This window comes from Rhagoletis zephyria, unplaced genomic scaffold (genome assembly GCF_001687245.7).
Source record: "Rhagoletis zephyria isolate East Lansing unplaced genomic scaffold, Rhagoletis_zephyria_1.1 Rzeph_scaffold_00646, whole genome shotgun sequence".
NCBI lineage: Eukaryota > Metazoa > Arthropoda > Insecta > Diptera > Tephritidae > Rhagoletis > Rhagoletis zephyria.
In genome coordinates this window covers 22366-43031 of record NW_016157730.1, presented here as the reverse complement: position 1 = coordinate 43031, position 20666 = coordinate 22366, and the positions used below count along the sequence as shown (strand labels likewise).

General features: G+C 35.5%; 3 protein-coding genes across 3 annotated transcripts; all 3 read right to left on the bottom strand.

Moving 5' to 3' along the window:
* Window positions 1–2636: 2636 nt before the first annotated feature.
* LOC108360860 (general odorant-binding protein 19d-like) lies at window positions 2637–5585 on the bottom strand. The gene is made up of 6 exons (XM_017613310.1): window positions 5342–5585; window positions 5174–5269; window positions 4996–5115; window positions 4845–4936; window positions 3337–3470; window positions 2637–3276 (listed from the first exon to the last, which is right to left on the bottom strand). The coding sequence occupies exons 1-6, from the start codon at window positions 5352–5354 to the stop codon at window positions 3204–3206; spliced, it is 528 nt and encodes a 175-aa protein (XP_017468799.1). The 5' UTR covers window positions 5355–5585; the 3' UTR covers window positions 2637–3203.
* A 5386-nt stretch (window positions 5586–10971) lies between these two features.
* On the bottom strand, window positions 10972–13779 carry LOC108360862 (general odorant-binding protein 19d-like). The gene is made up of 5 exons (XM_017613312.1): window positions 13626–13779; window positions 11729–11792; window positions 11574–11662; window positions 11373–11509; window positions 10972–11313 (listed from the first exon to the last, which is right to left on the bottom strand). Exons 1-5 carry the CDS (start codon window positions 13680–13682, stop codon window positions 11235–11237), a joined length of 426 nt encoding a protein of 141 aa, XP_017468801.1. The 5' UTR covers window positions 13683–13779; the 3' UTR covers window positions 10972–11234.
* A 4599-nt stretch (window positions 13780–18378) lies between these two features.
* On the bottom strand, window positions 18379–19725 carry LOC108360861 (general odorant-binding protein 28a-like). The gene is made up of 5 exons (XM_017613311.1): window positions 19521–19725; window positions 19116–19185; window positions 18948–19036; window positions 18702–18838; window positions 18379–18611 (listed from the first exon to the last, which is right to left on the bottom strand). The coding sequence occupies exons 1-5, from the start codon at window positions 19575–19577 to the stop codon at window positions 18536–18538; spliced, it is 429 nt and encodes a 142-aa protein (XP_017468800.1). The 5' UTR covers window positions 19578–19725; the 3' UTR covers window positions 18379–18535.
* Window positions 19726–20666: the final 941 nt, after the last annotated feature.

The following is a 20666-nucleotide window of genomic DNA, read 5'->3' as shown; positions in this document are numbered from 1 at the left end:
CGTGGCATTTACTACATTCCTAGCAATTAAATTCAGTTGGCGGTACAAGCGTTGCTCAGCGCCGAAAATTATCGAAATAATAGACATGACACCACTGTATGGTGTGCTGCACTGTATGACGATGGGTACTGTGGTGACACTCAGATGGCGCCGTGTTCAATTCAGTACACTGCGCTATTGCGCTGGGTTAGTGCGCTTACAGCACAGGTGGCGCTGGCGTTATTGAGCTAGCGCCAAAAAAATTGCGTATTTACCCATGGCTAACTCTAACCAACCAACAGAAGCTTCAGCATGTAATACTATATTCATTGTGGAATTGTACGCCAAATACAAAAGGAAGCCCGATTTTGGTTAAAAATTAACCAAATTAGTAACTGCGATCACAATATTTAAATATATAATAATAATAATAGATTGGCGCTTACACATACATATGTTAGTGTTTGGCCGAGCTTCTCCTTCGATTTGTAGCGTGCGCCTTGATGTTGTCACTATTATAAAGTTAATGACGATGGATTTTGATAATGGCGAATGATAACAGGCTGGCTTATATTTTACATTTATTCACTTATTTAAGTATTACTTAAATATCTGGGATCATTGGAGGTTAAGCTGATTGAAAATTGTATAAACATTTTTCTCATATTATTACAACGATTCACTCAATTACTAATGTTGCTTTTGTTGGAAGTAATTCACATGCTTCCTTAAGCAAAATATTTGACTATAAAACTTATCGTACGCAGTGGCTGACAAAAGTCAACGAACGACTCCCATTACATTACGCATAACTAAGTAAGTAATTAAGCGGTATTAAATAACTTTTTATTAACAAAAAACATTAACTTAATATTCTACTTACATACAAAAGTACATATCTACATGCTGTAATACATACGTATGCATTTATATTAGGGTGACACAAAAATACATGGGAAAATAAACTTTTTTGATATCAAAAATAAGGAGAAACGTACTTTTTACTTGAAAGCCGCCGGAGCTTTGAAGTTTCCGATGTATTTTACATGGGGAAAATAAATTTTTTCGTAGAATTGCTATTAAATCGTTAAAAAGTAATTATTTTTTGATCCAATAAGACTATTTCCCTTCATAAGTGTTCAAAAAATAAACATTTTGCAAAGCCTCGAGTAATGTCCGGCCTTTCGCTCATGAATTCCACCATTTTTTTTCGCATTGCGACCGATTTGTTGCGATCTTCGGCCTGATATGTTGGAAATATTTAATAATAATCCAATATTTTTGCGTTTATACGCTTTATTTTTTTTTCATAGTTTAAAACAATTTCTTTTGCTCCAATTTTTTTGCTCTTCGTACAAAATACACAAAAATGACAGCTGCGTCGGATTCAGGCATACCTACATTACGAATCTCGAAGATGGCCTCCGAATTTATGATACGAATTATGATACGACAACGCGGATTTCAGCATACCAATTTTACGATTCGTTGCAAAATCGAATCTACGACGAATTACAGCATAGGGGTGGAAGTTTTAACCCCTACATATTTCTGGATAGAGTCGGCACCTATCTAAAAAATTGCAATGAGTGCGATATATCGTCGCTACCATGTCAAACTATCGAATGTGCAAAAATGCATATTGCATCATTTCACTTAATTTGCATACCTAAATACCTCATCTTAGTTAACAGATGAGTGGCAACCCTATTTAAAAATGTGTTAGTACAAAGCTTATGCGTACACCCTGCGTATGATACCTATTTTGTGGTATCAAAGCTTGACAGCGTGGTTGTTTTTGTTAATTCCATACATGAAATAGTGGCGAATCAGCTACACTTGATAGTAATAGGTTGAATAAGGGAATGAATTAGCAACGAGAGCTTACGGGGTGTGCATAGCTCAGTGGTTAGCGCTTCTGACTTTACACTAAGGTCGCTAGAGATTAAAGATGATGCGTGTTCGCAGCCCGCTGAAAGTCTAAAAAAAAAGAAATCTGATGAGGAGATGTGGTGGTGATCTCCGAAATAGCTGCTATAACTCCTACCACTAACTTCGCTTAAACTTTGTTCTTTTTTCCATTTTTCGAACGAAACTATTAATGCTAAGTAATACTGCATGAAGCATTTTTTTTTGTCTCATTTGCTTCCATATAATGACTAAACACAATTTATTTTTTTATGGCAGAAACCCGCAACATCCTCGGCGAAAAAAATTATAAAAAATCAACGGTAGCTTTTAGCCACTTGAAACTTGCACATTATTGGACTGAAATTGAATGCGCTATAAAACTGTGTATTCAAAAAAATTCTACCGCTTCTGAGAAAAAAGTTTGAAATTTTGGTGAGAATTTGTTGCACTTTTTTGCGGTCTTTTAAAAAGTTTTAAACTTGAGTTTATATGAGTTTCGTGAGAGAAAGAAGTGTATTTTAATTGAAAATTCTTAAAAATAAATAAATAAACATGAGTGGCAAACAATATCACTTTGAAATGAGGGTGCTATTGTATTGGCCAATACTGTATGTATGCACTGCCGCAGCGAGCATGCGCAAATTCAAGCAAAGGTCAACCGCTTTCAACTGTGTAGTCGCGTCGATGAATGAATGTTTCGAATCGCTAGTGATTTCCTCTTTGCTAAGTGATCGTGTGAAGTAGTGCAATCAAAGCAGCTGAAGCGCATGGATGCGGGCAGCAACAAAAATCTTAAGCTAATGAACGCATACAAAATGTATAAACAATGCAGCATTGTATGTAGATAATATAGAGTGATACTCGAACTAATAGCTTAACACAAATGTTTGGTACCACAATGGAGTCGTTGGAGCTGTTGCAGGCCATACTGGAATATAGCGCCTGCATGTCACAGCTGCTGGACGTAGTTGAGCAGCAACAACTGGAAGACTATTTGAAATTTATTAAGTATTTTTTAGTGTAGCAAACACAAATTCTATTTGATAAAGTGAATTTATTAAAGCTGCAATTTTTAGATAATAAAAAATTAATTTTTTGATTTATTTAATTTAAAACTGTAGAGAAATTCAATTACACTTTAATGAAGTGATACTTATAAAATGTTTATATTAATTTCGGGTATTCTCTAGGTCTTGCAAAAGCCGTGTACGGTGCACGCATTGCACGGTGGAACCGGTTTACCTATGCAAAACGTACAATCCGTATACCGTGCGAGGGTTTTGCAAGACTTGTATTAACATAGCAGTATTTAATTAAATATCCGTAACACCTTGTCCCTTCAACTCGCCAAGGACGCACGTCGCCGCAGCAAAGGCACGCTCGCAACTGCAGAGTAAAGAAAGTGAGTATTTAAATTTGAATTTTGTATAGTTACTAACTACTTACTTATCGATTTGCTTTTCAGTTTCATCGGAGCACTTTTGGAGAACTTTTATCAGCTTTTCCTTCTCAATTTGAGGATGGATAATTTCAAAAATTTCTACGACTCTATCTTCATCAATAGAATTCCCAGCATTGATCTGAAAGCAATTTAGAAATATGTATGTTCTTTTAGCCCGATACAAAAATCAATTAAGACTAAGAAGCTCATAAAATATAAATATGTACTGCGTAACTATATATAGCGCATTAACTAAGCTGCCCTTGAATTGCCCTAAAACCCGAATTAATAGACTTATGAATCCAAACTTGAAACCAAACGCCTCCGTTTTGTAGTAATTTTTTAATTAATGTGGGATTTAAACTGTTTGAAGTTGTTTTATAATAAAGTATAGTAGTTTTTAATACACATAAACATCGGCGTAGCCAGAATGAAATTTAGGGGGGCTGGACCCTATTAAGTTGGCATTTCAGGGTACTATTTTATATATATATAAGAAAAATTTGAAAGTTAGGGGGGGCTCGAGCACCCCCCCCTGCCCCTACCTGGCTACGCCCATGCACATAAACCCTGATTACTAACTAATTCAATAATCGGGGGAGGGTACCGTTACTTTGTGAAATTGTCAAAAACTAGATGAATTTTGTCTGTGCGTTAAAACTTTAGAAGACAGTTAAAAAACTTATCCGAACATATCAGCGATTTTTTAGAGTTTGTTTCAAGTTATGTTAACTTCAAATCAAGACTAATGAGAATGTTCGCTGAGGTTCGCTTCATAGTTTTTTTTTCAATTTTTTGGTGACTCCTTAAAATATATAATGTAGACAGTACATTGCCATTGCATATGAAATTTTTTCAAAATTAAATTAAATGTATATTTTACTCGGTCTAACCGATTGCGTAAGTTTTATGTGTATTTTGAACGTGGTAGTAAACCGATCATTTTGACTTTTTTTGATATATGTATAATATAAAGCTACCTATGAAATTGTATCAAAATCGAAGTACGTTTAGTATTGCCGCCCACTAGTGTGGAGGCTACTTAATTTTCAACATATTGAAAAATTTCTTCTTTTCACAGTTAAAAAAAGTATTACAAAAAAATTCAGCGGAACCGGAGCACGATTACTATTTTTGGCCGCAGATTATATGGAGTCGCGACACTGTGCTTCGTATCCTTCTCGCATATTGAATCTTTCTGTCTGTTTATGACATCCGGTCAAGGCTGACGCTTGAATTAAGCCTCTTATTTATATGAAAGTTTGACCAGTTGTGCCTATTTGTTTCGGATGTTGTTGCTGAGATGCTTCTTACATAATTTGCAGTAAGATAAGCCATTTAGATCTTATATAAAGTACCTAATCGTGATTTATAATTCGTTGCTGGCCAGGCAACATTTTTTGTAGAAATTAAAACGCCATTAAAGTGCATTTGTGCTATACTTATGGAAGATACATATTTACATACATATACATATGTATATGTGCGTATTTTCCCAACTATATAAACTTACCAATCCATTTTTTCTCATAATACAGTAACGCAAACATTTCGTATTACGCAATAAATTACCACGTGAACCCCTTAATAGCTCATCGAAGCCCTCTGCAATGGGTCGAACATGTTTTTGGCATACATCATAAAATATATTGTAGTATACAGACCATCGGTTATTTCTACTTTAACATTCTGATCCGCATCCTCATAGCAATCCTCAACTGCAGCCTCTGCCATGGTGCGTAGCGAGTCATAATGTGGTGGTGGAGGGTCAGCCAACATCGAAACTGTTAATTTGAGAGCAATGTAATGAAAAATATGAGATCACCTTTTTTAAGCCCCCACCTGGCAGCAATGATATTGCTAAGCAAATCGTAAGAACACTAAGGACTCTCATTCCGCAGATTCGTACAAGGTTTATGAATAGCAATCGAACTTCAACTGAAAATGAAAACACGTTTCACTTCCAATTTTACTTATCTAAATAATTAGAATAGAATTTTCGTTTAAAACCTGTGAAATTCATTTATTCTGAGATGCGAGTACAATAGGTTTTGTATGGGAAAAATTATTTAGATAGCGAAACGTAAATCTATGTGCTCATGTAGATACTTACATACATTATATATTAGGGTGGTCCCATATAAGATGCGGCAAAGAGTACTAAAAATGATCCGACTTTACTGAAATATGATGCGTGAAGCATTTTTGCTTAGGAATGAAAAAAATTTAATAAATTAAAATTAAAAATTAAAACTTTTTAATATACCACGTTTTTATAAATGGACTCAGTCCCATAGAATTTGTTTTGATAACTTTTGATTTTGAAATTTTAGCTAAAGTCATTATAAACAATTTATGAGATTGAAAACAAAAAAAGTGGAGCGCATGCAATACAAAGAATTAGATTTAATTGACAATAGTCAAACTACATAATATAGACCTAAAATTTCTACAGCGCAAGTACAAAAGTTGAGATCGATTTTAAGCGATCGTTATTCATATAGACAATTTTTCGTTTTAATTTACAATAATATTGTAACTCTACAATGCACCAAATCTTTTTAATAATTTTTGTATTCAATCACATCCTAGAATTTTAAGTCTTTAAAAAAAAATCCTGACGTCAGAAAGAAAAATTAAAAACGCAGTTATACGCATGATACAAAAAACAAGGTAGTTCCATTGTCACTTTTTCGTCGCCACATTAACAACCTGACAATTAAGCAGATTGTGACATTTCGTGCTACCATACCCAATATCTAAAATCCTTAAAATTTTTTGTCGATTTAAAAATATTTTGTTCTTACATGTACATTTTAAATTGTGTGAAAGCTGACAGTTTATAGAATTCAAGAGCGACGAAAACAAAGGGGGGTTAAGTGGTTAAACCTTACCTAAGCCGATCATAAAACTTGCGACGCAATTTCAGCTTATGCCTATGGGTCTTGGCGAGAATGTAATCCCTGAAGGTTTAGCTTAAAATGGTTCTCGGGATACACCCTGTGATCATGTTACTTTCCAGAAGGTGTCGCGCCACAAGAATTTTAGTTTATTTGGCTTATACCGCTAGCTTTCAATGGCTTCGAGATCGTTTTCTTATACCCCCATTTTTCATAGGTTTGGGATTGATTTCATTTACCTCTATTCCAAGTTCAACGGTGGCACGCCGCATTTTCCAATAAATCCATACATATATCCATACAAAGTTCCGGGACTCTACCACAAATAATTCCAGAGATATGCACTATGAAAAATTCGATTTGTATGGGAGGTTCCACACGCCCTTTAGATATCGGGTTTGTTTTAGCCTATAACCATTCTTGGAAAATTTGTGTCCGAAATTTCCAAAAAATCGGTACAGCCGGTATGAGCATTGCGACTCCTCAAGCGAAATGAACTAATGATTGCAAAAAATGAAATCAAACATCATAGTTGACCCAAAAAGAATATTAGACTTCATTCTCTCAACTTCTCAGAATGTAGAAAAGCTAAGAAATATATAATAAGATAGGATATATTAAAACAGCCTCCAAACATTTACTAAAGACGCCCTTGGACTACACAAATCAGTTTGATTAAAAATTTATTTGTATCTATTTATTTTATACTTCAACTTTGGGTGTGTCAAAATTTCATGTGAAAACAATATGTGTTGCTGGAAAAATTTTAGGCCCATGGGTCCTAAAGTAAATTCCATTTGCTGTCAAATGGACAAAGACAATATGTATTAAATAACACATCAAAATGTGTAATTTGAGTGTCTGAATTACATCAGAATCATCGTATCCGATATAGAAAAATAATATGTGAATGTGAAATAATGAGATGACATGAGGACACTAAAAAAATTTTAAAATATGTTCACTAAAATTCTATTAATATTAAAATAATGATTTGGCAAGTTGGTATCGAATTTAATGTTAAATTTAATCGTTTTTAAGACAAGATATTGATTATTTTTAAAAGGTATATATGAATACAACTATTTTCTTAATAATCCCAAATTTAGGATATAAAATCTCCCACACCAAAAAACTTACAATTGGGTAACGCCGCTTCGATTTTTTTACAATTGAGCAATTGTCAAAAATCTGCTTTTTAATCAAAAAGTTGTTTATTGAAACTACCTTCTTTTTTGTATCATGGTTATACGCTCCTAGTTTTGTGAATATGTTGATTTTTTTCATGTTTTAAAAATTTTTGGTTTTTGTCGCACGGTGTAACAAATCCCGTTGTTTTACAAAAAATGAAGCTCCTAACGAAGAAAATCAACGGAAAAACACAGAAATGTGTGAATGAAATCAGAGCAGGAAATAATGTTATTCATACGTCATACTCGTATTTATATACATTTATCTAATGCTCGTACCCTTTATAGGACAAAAAACTGTATAATACTGCGAAAAATTCCATTTCGAAGTATCTCCGTTTAAAAATAAAAGCATTTTTAAAGTACATTTGTACAGATGTGTGTATTTTTTATACTGGGCTATAGGTACAAAACAAAAAAAAATCGGGACTAAAATTTGTATTGTAATCACACAGTTGGTACAACACAGCGAACTTCTATTGAAAAATGTATATAAGTACACTTAACTATAAGCAAAGTAAATAAATTTGTATACATTTTGTGTATAGATATGGAGTACATATTTTAAGGCTTCGTCTTCTGCATAAACATCCGCAGTCTAGTCATGATTGGGATAAAGAAAAATATTTATTCATTGACCCGATTGGGGTACGATTTCCACCAAATTTTGGGCGAATGCCGAACTGCCTTAGCAAAAGCCATGGAAATCCAAATTTCTCACCTTGTACATTAGACAAATTCAAAAAATTTGCATAACAACAATATTCTATGTAGTTTAAAGTGTCTTCAAAATAGCTTTGATTTTTGAAAAGTTTTTTTTTTGCGACTACGTCATGCAAAACTACTGTCGGTGCATTCCAAAAGTCTTATTTGCCCAACCTAGATGAAAACTACCATCTAACCGTGGTTGCGCACATTTGGAATTACAATCTACTAAGGTTTAGAAATAAAAGACACTGATGCTTTGTATTTTGACGTTTTGGAATGCAACCTCTGTGCGACAATTTGGTTTGTATGGAACGCCAATTCTTAGCCTATTGAAACTCTCACCTTATTACACTGTGAGACAAATGGTAGGGGTCAGTGATCGGGAAGGGTTCAAACTACCGGGGAAAGTTATATCGGTAAAAAAGAAGTTATACGTGTCCCGGCGTTTCGCTGGGTCACGTCTAGGAATCGAGATATATCGATTTGAAGTTAGTAACTATCATATAGGGGAAATTGTCACCTTTGTGTCTTTTTTTTTGCCATAACTCGAGAACCACTAGTCCGATTTTGCTCAAACAAATTTAAGAAAATTAAAAATTACAATTCCTTTAATCTGTTCATATAACGTTTTTCTATATAATCAACAGTTTTGCTGTTAAAAATAAATTAGGCAAAAATAATTTTTTTTTTTCTTCATACATTTATTTTTACCGGCAAAACTGTTGAGTATATAGAAAAACGTTATATTAACAGATTAAAGGATTTTGAGATTAAGAGATTAAGAGATTAATGAATTTTTTTAAATTTGTTTGAGCAAAATCGGACTAGTGGTTCTCGAGTTATGTCAAAAAAAAGACCACCAAAGGTGACAATTTCCCCTATATATATATATATATTTCCTAGACGTGGCCCGGCGTTTCGCTGGGTATAACTTGTTTTTGACCGATATAACATTTCCCGTTGGTTTCATCCCATCCCGATTTTGACTGTCGCATACTGTTATTAATCTATCTATATATATAAATGTGAATGTCTATTTGTTTGTTTTTTACCTTATAACTTCTGAAACGCGGCACGGAATCGCACGAAACTTTGCACACTTATTTGCTTTTACCCAGGGAAGGTTATAGGTATAGAGAAAAATGGACAGTAGTGGAAAAGAGGGCGTGGCATGTGCTATACTATATAAAATTTTCATGTTGTATATCTCTTGAAATATTTATGATAGAGCATTGGGACATGCTGTCGAGATAAATAAAATTAATTCCATACTCATGCGAAAATATGGGCGGTATTGGAAAAGGGGGCGTGGCACCTCCCATAGGCGTGTATTATTTAATCAGCTCTAACTTCGTGACCGTAAGTCACATGAGCTGGAAACTTCAGGTAGATACATACATATCGCTACCTAAAGGTGAAAAGGTGCCAAGTCCAAGTCTACGAGTGGTAGTAGGTGACTTCAACGCGCACCACGATCTCTGGCACTCAAGTCTGGCAAATGATCGTAGGGGAAACCTATTGGCTGAGCAGATACGACGATTCGACATTCTGCACAATGAACGACGACGCACCCACTAGGATTATGGGCAGCTGCTGCAGCTCGCCAGACATAACAATAGTCAGCGCTGGTCTGAGAAACAGCGTATCACGGCGGCCTATGCTGACTTTGGCATCAGACCATCTGCCCATAGTCATCTCGATCGATAAACCAACCGACTTTGCTTCCGCGGAACACCGGACCTATATCAACTTTTCTAAAGCTGATTGCTGATTCCGCAGGGTAGTCAGCGCCGCATCGGATCGCTTCATACCATCCAGACGCATCGCGGAAGTCCGCCCAAATTTCCCGGCTGAAGCAGCTGTACTATCAAATGAGCGTGACCACCTACGCCAAGTCGATCTCGGGTATCCTCGCCTGAAGGGCCTTAATTTAGAGATTTGAAACTGCTAAATAAGACAAAGCACTGACAAAAATAGAAAGAGAAAAGACAAAAAGATAATAAAAAATTTCCCGCAGTGAATTTTCAGAGCTATGTATTTATAGTATTCATCACAAATTTGTACTAGAAATTATTTCGTAGTAGGAAAGTATATTGTAAACGTAATTGTATCAAAAAAGGTCGATTGTGTCAAAAATGCCAACACTGACGCTTTCTGAGCTGTTTTGAGCACCCGCGGGTACCCGTGAGCTCGTGTGGAACAAACCTAATATTAGCATTTTTGTTTTTCTAAGCAACATTGGGCCATATGAACAAAAACTTAACAATTGCGTTTAATTTAAATTTCCTATTCTCTACTTAAATTTATTCGAATAAATCGATTAAAAGACTTGAAATTTTATGAATAAGCAGGTGCTTAGTTTTAATGCATACGGCCCATTAAGATCAGTATTTTCGACAAATAAATTAACAATTTCGTCGTTGATAAAGTTGAAAATAACTTCACTGGAGACTTGTTATCTTTAACGGTCGAATACAGAGTCCAAAGTACATACATATGTATATATTATACACATTTTGTTTGGAGTTGAAGTTTACCTAAATGTACACGATACTATTGAAAATATCGATAGTATTTTTCAAACTATCGAAACTGTTGAATGGCCCCACCACAACTATGTATTTACTAACTTCAGATTAGGCTGATTGATCAAATATGTCTGTATGTAATTATGCTTTCTTCACGAATTTGCTGAAGACGGCTAATGAAAGTATGCTACATGAAAATGAAGGCCAACAATCGTTTAATTTTCAGCTGTCAGGCTTTATATTTGCTTAGCTCTTTCCTAGCAACAAAAGCAAAAATACTAAGCAAATTTGTTCTTGATCGTAACCTCCTTACCAGTAACATTGTAAAAAAGGAAGGCAATTTCCATTGGCTGAAGGACGGAGCACATTTTTAAGAAAAGTCTTTTTGCAATCACCAATTTTCTACTTATCATTTATTTTCTTATACATACATACATATGCACTTTGCAATTTTAAAACAGAGAGTACAGAGGAACAGCCAAATTTACAAAATGCTTTTTACTTAATTAAAAATAATTCCAAAGCCAAGGTCGTCGTCAAGTATTTTGAAGAGGGTTCAGTAATTTATTTAAAAAATTCAAACGCGTCCCAAGGTAAAACCATTTTCAGCAGCTTTCGCGTGCATGCAAGTGCGATATTCCTCAGCCGCCTCACAACTGCAAAAATTTTGAATGTTTGCTTAAAAGTTAAACGGATTTTTTATATCACTACTTACTGATCTTCATTTACGTCGATATCCGCACAAGCATCCACAATTTCCACGCCCAAGTTCTGTTGCTCCTCATCATCGCTTTTTATAATTTTCAAAATTTCTATGGCCCTTTCCTTGTCGAGTTTGCCATCGTCATCCATCTTAAATGGAAAAAGGAAAATTATTAATGAACTTTGATCTTCGTTCCTTGTGAACTCAACCGACCAAGCCGAATTTTTTCATGGCGCATGCGTGTAAGCATTTTGCCTCCGGTGTACCTGCTGGCTCATGATTGATCATAGTTTCAACATCCTCTGCAATCATTGGTTATTTATAATGCCTATATCTTTTAAACGCGACATATGTAAATATTTGTTTACCGTCGGTGGCGCCAACTTCTTCCTTGCATTCTTCAGCTACGGCTTTGAACTTCTCCAAATCGCACTAGTTTGGAAAAAAGAAAGGAGATATACAGCATTTATTGGGTTAGTCTTACTTTAATACATACATGTGGAATATAGTAATTCTTTATAAAAAAAATAGAAAAACTCTTCCGCAGAAAATCATAGAATCGAAAATTGCAATGGCTTACTTCTTGGTCTTGCCCATTTAGCAAATTCTTCCACCCAATTTCACTATCAAAACATATATTTTATGCTCTCCTCTTATTACATAAAATATTTGTTTTGATAGTCAAATTGGGAGGAAGGATTCGCGTTTATGTTATCATACAAATGGTAACTTTGGCAAGCCCGTTTGATGTCCTTTCGCATATGAGGATGGATCTCCTCGTATTAAGTGCGAGTGAAGTAAATTACAGAACTTCTTTAGATTTGTCCTAAAACATGAACTTAAGGATATATTTCGCAGAAATGCAAGAAACTCTTCATGAGATCCTGAGTTATGGATTTATTGCACGACGTGTTCGAAATAATATTTACAGATTTCATGTAATAGTTTTATAATTATTTGAACAAAATTTACAGATATTTTTTATCTGGCTATTCATCGATGATTTCACTTCACCATACCGCAGTTATAACTCCTAGACATTTTTGAATGTACCGAACGGCTGAATGTGCATAATGTATTTACCATATTACTGTGCTGCAGTATACCGCAATTTCTAAACACTGGTTCTTGAGTGCTTCAAAGTACCGTTATGGTATTAAACACTGAACATGGTTAGGTTAGGTTAAGAAGGCGTGTACGAATGAATGTTCGATATTTTCACCTTCGCTATCTCCCCCAAGCTATTGAAAAAGCGTGATCCCAAATGCTTCAGACGCCTTGACTGGAGAGCTGGGGATTGACATAAGAGGTGGTGACTCGATTCCTCTTCATCCTCATCTTCAAACTTCTGCAGAGAGAGCTTGTTGATATACGCCGTTGTAGCATTGGTGCTACTTACTGCTGATTTGTTTAGTGTCAGTAGTTCTACAGTACGAGTCTTATTAAGTCTCGAACACAAGGATCTTGAGACCTCGCACTCGTCCCGATTGATCCAAAGGTCATTGGTTACGGCTGCGGTGTAATCTTCAATCCCCCTTAGCAGAAAAGAAATCGGTGGCACCAGGGAGTTATCCGCTTCTCCAATTTGCATTTTCAAGCCGTGTCTAGCCATCTCATCGGCTATTTAGTTCTTTTCTATATTGCTATGTCCAGGAACCCAGCAGAGAGAGGTTTCTAGGTGACTCAGTGAAGCCAGCGTTGCACGAAATTTCCGAATTGCTTTCGAGTTTACCACACTGGAGCCTAATGTTTTCAATGCCGTCGTGACGTTCCCTGACAGAGACTTACTATCGCGTAAGAGACAAGCCGCCTTCTCTATGGCAAATATCTCTGCCTGAAAGACACTGTAGTTATCAGGCAGGCGATATGTTATGATCCCTTTCAGACATGTCCAGTCTTGGTTTCAAGTCTGCTCGCTCGTAAGCGAAGGAGGTGAGACGAATGTACTTTTCCCCTCTCTTCTCACCTCCTTCGCTTAGGAACCGAGCAGACTTGAAAGCAAGACTTGACGTGTTCAAGCAGGCCTTTAATAGTTGCACAAATTGCTAAAAAAAGATATGTATGTCATATGTCATGGCAATGAGTATAATTTCCATTGGGTAATCTTAAACTTTATTTTTTCCTCTTTCTTTACTGTGTTTACCGTTTTCATGCACTGTCCTTCCACTGAGCCAAAAATTTACAATGAAAAACCGATACATAAGCAACATAAGCATCTAGCTCATTTAAAACACTGAATCCTTGATGCTTATCACTTCCTCATACCTCAACGTAAGATGTGAACACCGCACATACAACCAAACAAATGAAATAGGATTTCATATTTTTTACGAATTTAAACAATTTTTTTTAAATTTTGTAACTACGAGGACTCTGTCTTATGTCCAACTGTTCGGATATTGACTTTTCAAGCAACTTGCTGTACATTTATATACTGGAATCATGTGACAATTTTAAACCATTGTTAAAAACTTAAGTTAAAAAAATAAAATAAAAGTTGCGTGCAAACTAAAATTAATAAAAATATATATGTTTATTTACACATGCTCCTATGTATGTACATTAGACCGTACCAGAAAAAAAAATCGAAGCACACCCGAGTCTAAAGTATTTTTGCAAGGTAATTTCGTTTTTTTTTTGCCGAAAGCATGATACATCGCCATTCTTGCCTCGAGGACGCAATTTTTTTGTTCTCAAGTTCATTTAGCTCAAGTGCCACGCTCTGCTACTTACCTACCAGATCTGAGTTCCTACCACCCTAATGTCAGTAAATTAAATCTCTGCAAAAATCAGTCAATTTTTGCTAAGACTTATTCCAGTAGAACTATTAAAAAAAAATTTATTGCCGAAGGTTTGTGTTACTGAAAAACGTAAAAAGACTCCTCAAAAACCCTTTTCTTAATTGTCTTGGAAAAATACTTTCGACTAAGGGATGTACGGCGATTTTGTTTGCTTGTATGGTGCTTCAGTCTAATGTATATATGAACATATGTACGTATGTATATGCATTCATTCATAGATAAATGTATGAACAATTAAAGTGACATTTACTTTGTCAATTGATTGCTCTAATCATTAGAACTTAATGATTCTAAAGTAGCTAATGACTAAAGATTTTCACATAATACTTAATTGATTTGCTTCAAAGACAATCGAAAATTATTTTCTGCGAATTTTCAGAACAAATGATGGAACTTTAGTAAAAAAAAAAGAGTTTGAGTTTTTTAGCTATTTAGCTAGACAATGTGCGATTTCCACATCAAAAAAGATAAGTTGTTTTACAAAACGCATTAATACGAAGCATCCGTCTCTATTATTTCTAAATCACAGTTATCCAATTAGAGCTGATGCTTTATACTAAAAAATTGTTTGTAGCAGAGTACGGGGTCCTGGAACTGATGCTAAAGTCCTGGCCCTGATAGCCGAAGATACCCATAGTTTTCTCAATGAAAGCTAACAATAAACAAATTTCTAATTGGAAGGCATTCGACTATGGACCAATTGTATTGTATTAGTCTTTGTCCGGCCAATGCCGGTCAGTCACAACAGATATCTTCCGCCACCTCCCCGTCTATAGACAGCTTAATCCGATGTGAATGAGATATCCGACGATTAGCACCGGTTAGCTATTCAACGAGCAATCTCATGTCAGTTAAAAGCTGTACTTACTTTCTCCGTTCAGAGTATACCCACTCAGTACCCATACTTGGCGAAGGCAAACAAATGAGTCTACAAAATGGTTTCGATTTCATACAATCAGATGAAATCGTGAACGACCGTAAGCAGAAAATTATCGCACGGCGCAAGATCTGGCGAATAAGGTATATGGTTCGACACTGGGATGTTGTACTGGCCTAGAAACCTTCGGTAGAAAACCCATGATTTTTCTTTCCAAAATTCGGTTCCTTTTACAAGCTTTAATTATGTTTCACCTCTGTGTAATTAAATCTAGCAATCAAATTTTAACTAATGAGCTAGAGACTTGGAACTTCAAACTTAGCTCGAAAACCGAGGACTATGCAATACGAAAGATGAATTAATCCGCTAGGTGGCACAGGGGTCGAGCTATTTGAAATTCCCGTATTTATGGTTCGAGAAAGTGGGTTCATATTTGAAAAACATATTACTTAAATGTTAACAAATAACTCTACAAGAAATTTGGCCGATAGGTGGCACAGGAGACCAAGTATTTTAAAAACTGTTTTTTATGGTCCGATTTCGTTCATATTTGAAACATATATTACCTAAATGGAAAGAAATATATTCATAAAAAAATTCAGCCGCTGGGTGGCACTAGGGTCGATATTTCCTCTTTTTACTCACCACTAATAAAAGCTTGGCGGCCGCGCATCCACTCTGCAGGCCTGGGTTCAAGCCCTGGCCAAAGCAACATCGCAAAAAAATATAGAAAAGCAGGTTTTTTCTTAACAGCGGTCTTAACTGTGCGACACGCCTTAACCGACTCCAATCGGGACCAAAATTTGTATGTGATATCTGTGACCGTGATATTACTTATTGACGGGGTGAGACTGAAAAAAATGGCTCATTTCATTTTTTAGGGACCACCCTAATGTATATGTATGTCAGTTGAAATCAATATGTATTTGAGTTTGCAATTTTCACTTTTTCAATTCTGCCATTAACCCTTGATTTTGTTGCAAACCTCTCCCAACTTCGACTTATATCCTCATACTTCGGGTTTGAAAACATCAGTGCTGTAACTCCATGTGTGTTTTTGCGCAAACAGCAAGAATTTCTTGGCATTCTTCTTTAATTTTTTACTAAAATCAAAAAACTTCATAAGTTCTCACTCAAAAAGGGTTAGTATCAAGGTACATTGAACAGGTAGTATCAGTAGAGCAGCTGATTTGATTTATTTTCAAATTATTTGGTCTCGAAAATGTCAAATATTTTTAATTTTTTCTCACAAAAATTCTGAATTGTTAAAATCCATTTGCATGTGAAACCTTTTTCCATACAAAACAAGCGATTGAATAGCAGCTTTTGGAACGTTCGCCCAACTCAGCAGCACAACCGCTGATTACTGGCCCTTGCAAAGGATGGATCAATGCTTCGAGAAGCAAACAAATTTACTAGGAAAGAAAGTTGCATCAATTTTTATTTTTTCCAATTTCAATTTTTTATTTTTTATAATTTTTTGTATTTCACATGGCACGCTTTGATTTAGAAGAAAAAATTCAGAACAGTTTTTGACACTTTCGATACCAGAAGCAACAACAAAATACACGCAAATGTTGTTTTTGCTCTACTAATACTACCTGTTTAATGTGCCTTGGTTAGTATGAAAGTCAAATCGAAGCAAAATTGTTGACAAAGAATTGTCTTATACTATTGCAGCATTTTCCAGGCGGAAGTATTGGCTATGAGGAGGGCGGCGGAGGTACTGAACATGCAAATGTAGCAAATAAGCAGGTGAATTACTATGTGGACAGTCAAGCTGCGATAAAGTCGCTACTATCGCACAGCACTTCCTCTGGAAGTTTGGCGGAGTACAGTGCAGCTCTGAATTTACATCTGTATTTTGTTCCGGTGCACAAGCTTGTAATGACGGCGCTTTGTCGGAAACCATTCTCACAGAGGAGGTGCCGATTTCCCTCCCAACGATTAAACGGGAACTCGACCTGTCCATGATCCGGAATGGGCAGAAGGCGTGGAACAAAACGCAAGGATGCAAGGTGTCCAGAATTATGTGCGTATAATATGAAGCGCACGAAGTCTCTCCTTTCCCTCAACGGGACATTGTCTGCTGGCATCGCATGCCTTTAAACTGGCTCTGACCAATGGTAATATCTATAGAAGGTGCAGAACGAAAAAGGAGCCAATAGAGCATCATATCTTCTGCGAGCGCCCCGCCCTTAGCAGACTGCGGGTTAGCCTGCTTGGGGCAGGTTTTCTACCTAATCTAGAAGCCGCCGCCAAGGTGCGGTATAACAAGGTGTTCCAGTTTGCCAAGAGAACTGCGGTGTTCTACAGCATTGCTACTGATTGCTGTGCAGAGGGGTCGTAGTTTATCTGGTAACACTGTGGACCTTAATGGTCTCTGCGAAACCACGCAGTGTCTGGCCAGCTTACCTAACCTAACCCAAGTTGTCAACTAAGAGTTCTGAAATAGAATGCCATTACATATGGCATGCTTTATATTATTTCATTAAGCACCTAATGTTTTTTTTTTATGGTGTAACAATCAAAATACTAAAGTACTTGAAGTCAATCTCCAGATATCTTATTCTTACATCTCTTTCAAGGCGAATTCATACAAAGTGGTAGCGGTAGTACAAACAAAAACTTACATCTATTTTGTTTTTGCTTTCGGTACACAAATGTCAAATTTCGGCTATTCTTTGCTCAAGGAAGAAGAGCGAAAGAAAATTTCAACACTCTCATTTTTTCACTCACTCATAAGAAATTTTGACACATGTGTACCGAGGCGAATCAAAACCGCTGTTCTAGCAACACCATCTTATATAAGTTGTGCCAGTAACCAAAATTGGGAGAGTAAGCCAATTTTTACTCCCAATGAGAGAAATATGCAAGAAAGTACGAAAACGCGAAACCAGCAAGAAGTTGCAAGTTTTATGAACAGCTGATTAATTTGTTATTTTCCGACGCAATTTTCTAATAAAAATAGTATTTCCCACCTTAATATATATTTAAATAGGTTTATTTTGTCAATTGCAACACTAAAAGCACCACAAACAATTATTTTGGTAATGTGAATTGCATTAGGCATCATCTGTTTTTCTTACTAGCAAGTAGTTACTAGTAAAAATTTATTCAGTAAAAATCCAGTGAAACTTGCAAGATCAGCTTTCAGTTTTGCTCTCTCAATTCTCTCTTTTGCTGGTTTCTTGCAATTTTTTGCGTATGAAAACGCCATCCAGAAAAAACCAGTAAAATTAGTACTGGATTTTACTGGATAATGCGTACGCGAACTGGGCTATAAATTCGCCTTGATCTCTTTTGTAAGTAGAGGATTTGATTGAAAAAATTAACGCAATTCTCATATTCAAAAATGCTCTTTCATTTATTTGTTACTTAGTTTACTGCTTGTCGTTTTTAAAACATGAGGTTGAGGGTAAAAACAAGTAAACAGAAGTAATTTCGTATCACAACTGTAAATCACTCGTCAGCGGGTCATCAACAATTTTCCATACTTAGAATGGTAATTTAAAACCCTTTTCTTGCGATTTTTCAATGAGGCAGGTACGCAGGGCTTCACTGGTTTCGCAGCTAGAATTATAGTAAATAAAAGGGCATATATGTACATATACATGTATATAATTTTAAGGATATTCATTAAAAGGACCATATGCCACATACTTGTTGCCACCGGCTGGTGTATCCTTGCAGGCATCCAAAATCTCAGTGCCCAGCTTTTCATAGTCGGCATCGCCACCGGAGATACTCTTTAGAAAATCGACACCCACATCCTTAACCAGTTTATTATCAGCATCCAACTATTGAAATAAAAAAGAATATATGCATATAGTATGTGATTACTTCTTTTCTGCTGATATTAGTAGTCTTGCATATTTTCGCACTGTATCAAAGGGATAATAAACTTACAAAACCAAAATTTTTCAAAACACAAGCGTTAAGGCATTTGGCTTTGTCATTTCCGGCTGGTTCATGTTTGAACATTGCTTCAACATCCGCTGTGAATTTATGAAAACAAACAAAAAAAAAACATATTTTTCATAGTTGGTTTACTGCATTTTTTAATGCACAGCTTACCATCAGTGGCACCAACTTCCTCTTTACAGTCACCAGCAATTTTCTGAGCCTTTTTTACGACTTCTTCCAGCTAAAAGCAATCAATTGAAATTTATTTATGAATTTAACGATCAAAAATTTTACAAATTTTTAAACTAAATGGTTGATTGGTCTAGCTTATTCTATTTTTATTACGGCAGTTGGCTTTGTGGAAACCTTTTTTGTGGCTTCCTCAAAGTATCTTTTAGAAAAATCATTCACACACTAGGTATGAACATCAAAAGTTTTAAAGCAAAAGTTCTGTGCTAAATTTTGTCGTATTCTAACTTTTTATGACTCCTTAATTGTCTGTTTAATTCTCACTTCAATCAAAAGACTTAAGGCACAAACTCGTCATTTAAATTTATTTTATTTCTCCCTACGTACTTGAGCGTATGAAGTGGCCAAGCCACAGATGAACAGGAACACCACGAAATACTTCATTTTTGGGATTCGAAATTTAAAGTTTTTAACAACGCGCTGATCTAACCACTCGATTTGCCGATCACAACTCGCTTTTTGAATTTTTCTCACAACGCTGCGGTACTTTTATATCAGTTAAAGATCTCGTGTCGCTTGCCGGCCGCCTTGTGATAGCAATTTAACACTCTCAACAATTGATCATTGAATTATGATGAGGAGAAAATCACCATCAATTAAGAGAAAAATACTTAAAAAAAAAAACAAAACAGATAGTTTTATGTAGGTAAATGTACATAGGTACGTAAAATTACATGTATTGCCCTGCATACAAAAGGCTAATAAACAGCAATTAATTTTTTCATTTCAGTTTATTTGTTGTTCTTTATTACTTCTTTGTACTTATAGTACTATTCTGACTATACTGCAAGCAATTGCATCGATTAAAAGCACGAACAAAAGTTTCCAGCGTTGTAAATTTCACACAAGGCAAATATACATGAATAGACATGTACATATGTATTTACACACAAATTTCACACGTCGAAGGTGATAGAAGTGGGACGTATTCGAACGGATATAGATTCGATTTTGCAGTGGGCGTGTACATACATACATATGTATATTTGTAATGAGATGTGATGAGTGCCTCGATTTTCGAATATATAAATAATTTATATTTTATAAAAGAGACTGAAACAGTTGGATACATACATACTAGATGTACTATATAATACATGAGGGTGGCTCACAAACATATACAGGAATATTTATTTTATTTTCTTCCAAGCTAGTTGAGGCCATGAGAGCAGAAGTGACCTAATACCAAAAATGGTATACATTTTAAAATGCAAATCGCTTATTCCTTCATTTTAAGGTACATACCTACATAGCTTCCATCAACTTAAGAAATAAGCAACCTTAATTTTAAGGCGAATCACTAAGGCTCGGAATATCATGCACTAAAAAATCGAAAATATGCGCTATAAACAGTAAAATATGCAGTTAAAAATATGTTCCTAATATTTCATTGCCGGTACAAAAATAAAAAAAAAAATGTATTTTAACAAGAAAATAACGAAAACAATTCAAAATACAATACATATTTATGTA